We start from the raw sequence: 5,437 nt of genomic DNA on the forward strand, positions 1-5,437 counted from the left end.
GCAAGTCCCCAGGGACCTCCAGGAGGCGACACCGATGAAAGTACATAAGGGTCTTTATTACAAGCTTGAGCAGGGGCTCACCCATCAACTGGCACAGTGACAGCAAGGAGATGCCCCGAACAATAGCGAGCAGGGTTTTTATGGGGTAAGGGACGGGGGTGTTACAGTGCACACGTTGTACGCATAGCATCATCACATAAGCACCAATCATAGTTGTACAGCACCCATGGCAACAGTTTTGACCATTAAGTATCTGTGAGGTGTTCGTTACTTTTGGCGGGACCCAATCATGACCTTTGAGAATCCTTTGAAAATTACCAATTATGAGGTGAGTTTAAAGGGCCCACGCGGGGTTCAGGCAAGCGGTGGGTGCTTGGCTAGTTTGTACATAGTTATCTATAGTCCCCAGACCCTGACTCAGACCACAGGAATGTTACTCCTATCTTTCTTAACTTTTTTTGATTGGCTGACCTGAGGGTAGTCCGTGGGTGGCTTCAGCTAAAGTTTTTCCTGGTACTGGGGCTATGTGCAGCCCGTGGTTGCTCTCCGAATGGAGGCCTTAATCTCAAAATGGCATTACTTAGGCCCTTCAGGGGGATCCTGTAAAAACTCTGTCCTGGGCTTTTAACGCAAGACCCTGTGACTCGAGCAGCGACTGTTACTATTTCGAGGATCGCAGAGAGATCGTTGTAGAGTGTTTAGAAGACCAGGGGCTTTACGGAGTGGCTAATGCTTTTATTAAACTTTATAGTTTATAACTATAGTTTATAGTTTTATAACCACCTCCAATCCCCAAACTTCATTTCTTCTCACATGCGAAGTCCTCTCATAGAGTTTTAAAGGACACGAAATTTTATTGATATGATGTCTGTTTTGCAAATGTTTCCCGGCACCTACTGCCAGGAATGTTGGAGAACAGAGGCGCCTGTACCCTGGAGGAGGGGTGGACGGCTGCTGTGAGTACACCTGTATGGGGGGCCAGTCACCAAATTCTGGCTGGATGACATCCGGCCCTCCGTCTGCTTTTGTAAGTAAAGTTTTATTGGCACCCAGCCGTGCCGATTCATTACGCGGCATCCGTGGCTGCTTTTGCGCTATGACCCAAAAAGTGGAATGGCTGTAACACAGACCATGAGGCCCACAGAGCCGGAAATGTTGACTAGCTGGCTCTTTACAGAACAAGTCTGCCCACCCCTGCTCTGAATCAAAACAAGGCCGCCTGAGAGAGAGCCGGGTGAGCTCCGTTCATGTACTGAGTGCCATGATGATTCACCCTCCTCCCTCATTGCTCCATGACTTCAGATATGATTCAAGACCACCCCATGCACTCTCCTCCCGTGCAACAAACACTGCCTGCCCCCTCCCGGACCCATCTGCTCTCTTGCTCCCTTTCCCCATAAAGCAATCCTCTCTCTCCCATGGGGTCTCCCCAGCTCATTCAGCATTGCTGCTTCTGCCCGGAATTGGCCCAGGCTCGCTGCTCCCTCTGGGTCCGCAGGTCAGGAGGGAGGCAGAGAGCTCTCTCTGCAGTTTGCCATCAGGGCGTGCCTTGTTTCAGCCTTAACAGGGAGGTTCCCAGGCAAACAGGTGGAGGCCAAGGGCCACTCAGCCCAGGTGCCCCGAGCTGGCTCCCTCCTCACACACTCGCCTCGCTTCTTCCCACCTGTGGCTGACCCACGGGGGAGCAGCCATGCCCTACCTCTATAGGGCCCCAGGGCCCCAGAAGCACCCGGTTCCCAAGGACGCGCGCACCACCCACTCCTCAGGCCAGAGCTTCGAGCAGCTGAGGCAGGAGTGCGTGCAGAAGGGCATCCTGTTTGAGGACGCGGACTTCCCGGCCAACAGCTCCTCTCTCTTCTACAGCGAGAGGCCCCAGATCCCCTTCGTGTGGAAACGGCCAGGGGTGAGTCCCGTAGGAGCTGAGGGGGTTGGCAGTCAGGGGTGAGGCTCAGCAGCCCAGGAGAGGGGGTGCCGGGAGGGTGGGCTGCACACAGACACATCTGCCAGCACATCGGCCAAGTCTACTGTTGAGATGCTGTGCGGTTTGCGCAGGAAACAACACACAGGGGGCACGACCGGCGGGTCAGGGACGCTCCCCGGGAGGTGCCATTGGTGTCTGGCTCCACCCATCCCCAGCTCTCTGACTCCCACCCAGGTGAGCCCAGGACTGGGACCCAGAGCCAGAGAGGGGCTTGTCAGTAAGCGGTAAGTGGGAATCAAAGCTTATCCGAGCCAAGTCTCAAGTGACACGCTCTCGCCACGTGCTGGTGCACGTTATGTGCCTGTAGCTTCTGGCGCAGCCCGGGGTGCTCAGTGTGGATGCACCCTCACTCAGCAAGTGCTCAGTAATGTGACGGATGGGACACTCGGAAAACAAGGCTTCTCTCCCCGAAGCATGCATCCCCCTTCCCAGGGGGGAGCCAGCGTCTGAGCTGCCCCACCCCCAACAGACTGAAGGAGATGGTCCCAAGGAGTGCCAGCCGGTGGCTCGCACAAGGAGTCAATATTTGCTGTGCTGGTTTAGTCAGGCCTTGACCTCTGCCCGGGCGCCTCTGCCTGTCATTCCCTCCAGGTGGGGACTGGCCTGGGAGGGGCTCCTGTGGGGGCAGGGAGAGCACAGAAAGGGCTGGGCGGAAGGAGAGGCCCTGGGTGCTGGTCCCACGCTGCCACTGTGGTCCTGGCACTGGGTTCCCCGAGCCTGTGAAGGCGGAACAGAGACGACCAATGTAGATCCAATGTCCAGCAACAGTTTGCAGTAAATGGCAGTGATTGTCCCACCCACCCCAGAGCAAAGCCACCTGCAGCCTATTGACCTCCTCTCTGGACCCCGCACAAAGAGTGCTCGCAGGACGCTTATCAGTTTATCATGGGTGCCCTTGGGACCAACATCTGTGGGAAGACCGAGCAGGGGTGGGCGGAAGGAAACTTGGGGCTGTGATGTGGCCCCAAAAAGGCCGCAGTGAGCCGCATGGGGTGCTCTGGTGCTGGGATGGGCTCTCGGGGTCTCCTGGGGTCAGGGTGACAGGTGCACCTGTGTCTGTGCCCTTCACAAATGAGTCACTGGATGTGGTACCCCTGAAAGCCGTGACCTTGGAAGAGGTAGCTTTCTCAACACCCCCAACCGAGGGAACAGGCCCTTCCCCGCTGCTGGGGGTGTCCGAACAGTGCGCCAGAAACCCTCACTTTTCTCTATCACAGAAGGAGGGTAATAATGCTGCCCCTCATGCTGGGCTATTGCAGGGATTACTGTGTTAACGTGTAGAGTACGCAGAAAAGAGCCTGTAAATAAGTGATCGCACCCGCTGGAATTGTAACCGGACACCATCACCTCTGGGCCCAATAGGCGCCCTGCCCCGCGGTCCACACCTGCATCCTCTGGCTTAACCTGTAATTCTGCTGCCTACAACTCCCCTTCTCTTTGCCAGAGTTGGACTTTTCTCCAGCATAAAAGGTTAATGCACATTGGCCAGGGCGGAGAACGCTTTTGTTCCCGTTCCCGGAGGTGCCCCCTGTGGAATAAGGGCTCCCGGCACCCCCGAGGGATTCCAGAATCCCGAATCTCAGCTCTAGGAGGCGGTCATCTTCGCTACTGAGCTCCCTTGGGGTTGCCCCAAATGATGGGTGAGGCTGCCACTCACGGACCAGGGTCCCTGGTACACCCCAGCCCCTCCGCCCTCGGCCAAGGGGCCAATGACGTCTTTATCTTAATTCAGGTCCACTGTGTTGCTGTCCATCCTGCCCACTCTTTCTCAGAATCTGCTCTGCCTTTGACTTTGCGTGCCCCTGAGGCGTCCCTTCTGTCCTCATTCCCGGGAACACACCTATCTGCTTCCTAGCCGTGGGGTTTCGCAGACTTCTGTGAAATCAGGAGCAAGGGGCTGGGTGGGGGGTGAGGACTGATACTCCTCTTGCTGGACGGAGGTCCAGGGTCACCGGGCAAGGGGCAGCAGGGAAATGTCAGCCGTGTCCCTCCAGAAGGCCTGTGTGGCTTGGGTGCTGTTGGCATTTCCGCCCACGCACTTAGAGGGTGCGAGCCGGGGCGGTAGGTGCAGAGCTGCGCAGGGGACCGTGGGGCGGGGTGCCCTCCCCAGCACCACCTTCTTGTCAAACACAGCTGTGCTTTGCAGGCGGGGGGTGAGCCCCAGAGCGGCCGGAATCAGAGAAGACAGAGGGTAGCGGGCAGCCAGCCTTGCCCCCCAGGGAGCCCAGGGCACGGGTGCACTGAGGGGGATCGTCTGGGGCCCACAGTGGGGTTGGGGTGACAGGCTGTGCTTGGGGAGAAAGTGAGATCACCTCCAGGGGACCTCACCGAAAGGGCTGTGGGTCTGAGTGGGGAGGGGTGGGGCTTGGGCACAGACGGCCAAGGTACAGTCAGCCAGTGGCCAGTCTCCCTGGGCCCACAGCCCGACTCCCTTAGCTCACAAGTGTTTCATCTGGCCTTTTTCCTCCACAACTCCCTGTCCCCTCCCTAACTGCTCAGCCTAACCCAGACACCTTGTGAAGATGCCCACACCCCTCTAGCCCGGGTACACTGTGGCATGTGGCTATGACTGCGCCCCACAGGCGGCTCACCCCTGTGCCTTCTGAGGTCGTGAGTGGCTTTGGGACTCCCCTCCCCCAGCCCAGTGTCCTCAGCCCTCCACAGACCTGGGAGCACACAGCTGTCAATCACAGGGCCCAGCCTCTCGGAATTTGTTAGAAATGTGACTTTCCCCCTTTTAAATTAACTCCTTAGTACAGAAAAGTCGATGTGTGTGGCCGAGCCCCTGATGATGGACAAAGTGAACAGAACAGGCCCTGAGCAAACATTCCTAGGTGCTTGGTACTCTGTCCTCCAGGAAAACCTGCCGGTGGTGTGGAGGCCCAGCCCCTCGACCCCCACTGTCCGGGGAATGGTCTGGGTTCGCATCAGGTTTCCCAAGACTGATCTTCCCATCGCAGCGCTGTAGGAGGTGACCCTCATCCTCAATTCCCCCGAACAGCATCTCACGTGAACAAACGTGCCTCCGGGCCCCAGGCACACGCGCAGTGCACCCGGATGCACACAGACATGGGCCGTATATGCCCCCCTCCCCCCCTACACCGGTCACACACGTTTCACACGCATGAGACTCACTTCCGTGATGGCATCTAGCGCTTGTTGGCACTGAGAACCTCGGGGACGACGCACGTACCCGCTGCTCACGGGCGCCCGGCACTGACCGCCGTCCCAGCCACACATCCGGGGACCCTGTCGCTTTACACCGGCTGGCTGACGGGGGTTCACTTGGTGACAGTTTGAGTTTTCTCCTTTTGTGCTTTCCTCCTTCAGTCCACAGTTTGATGCAATTCGGTAAAACTCTCCTGGACAAAAACTAGTAACTGCAAGATGGATCTGAGCGGCGGTGGCTGCTGCGGGCATAGTGGGCGCAGATGGGGGCATGGGCCAGCAGAAGGC

General features: G+C 57.6%; 1 protein-coding gene across 3 annotated transcripts in view; it reads left to right on the forward strand.

Annotated features, from left to right (window-relative positions):
- The first annotated feature begins 1,690 nt into the window (after positions 1 to 1,690).
- Positions 1,691 to 5,437, forward strand: part of CAPN9 (calpain 9) — a 47,352-nt gene continuing 43,605 nt past the window's right edge. For all 3 annotated transcript variants that reach the window (XM_077751661.1, XM_077751662.1, XM_077751663.1), the window contains exon 1: positions 1,691 to 1,903. In XM_077751661.1, the coding sequence (XP_077607787.1) occupies positions 1,691 to 1,903 (213 nt within the window). The remainder of the gene's footprint in view (positions 1,904 to 5,437) is intronic.

The sequence above is a fragment of the Crocuta crocuta genome, unplaced genomic scaffold (genome assembly GCF_008692635.1).
Source record: "Crocuta crocuta isolate KB4526 unplaced genomic scaffold, BGI_CrCroc_1.0 scaffold59, whole genome shotgun sequence".
NCBI classification, from domain to species: domain Eukaryota; kingdom Metazoa; phylum Chordata; class Mammalia; order Carnivora; family Hyaenidae; genus Crocuta; species Crocuta crocuta.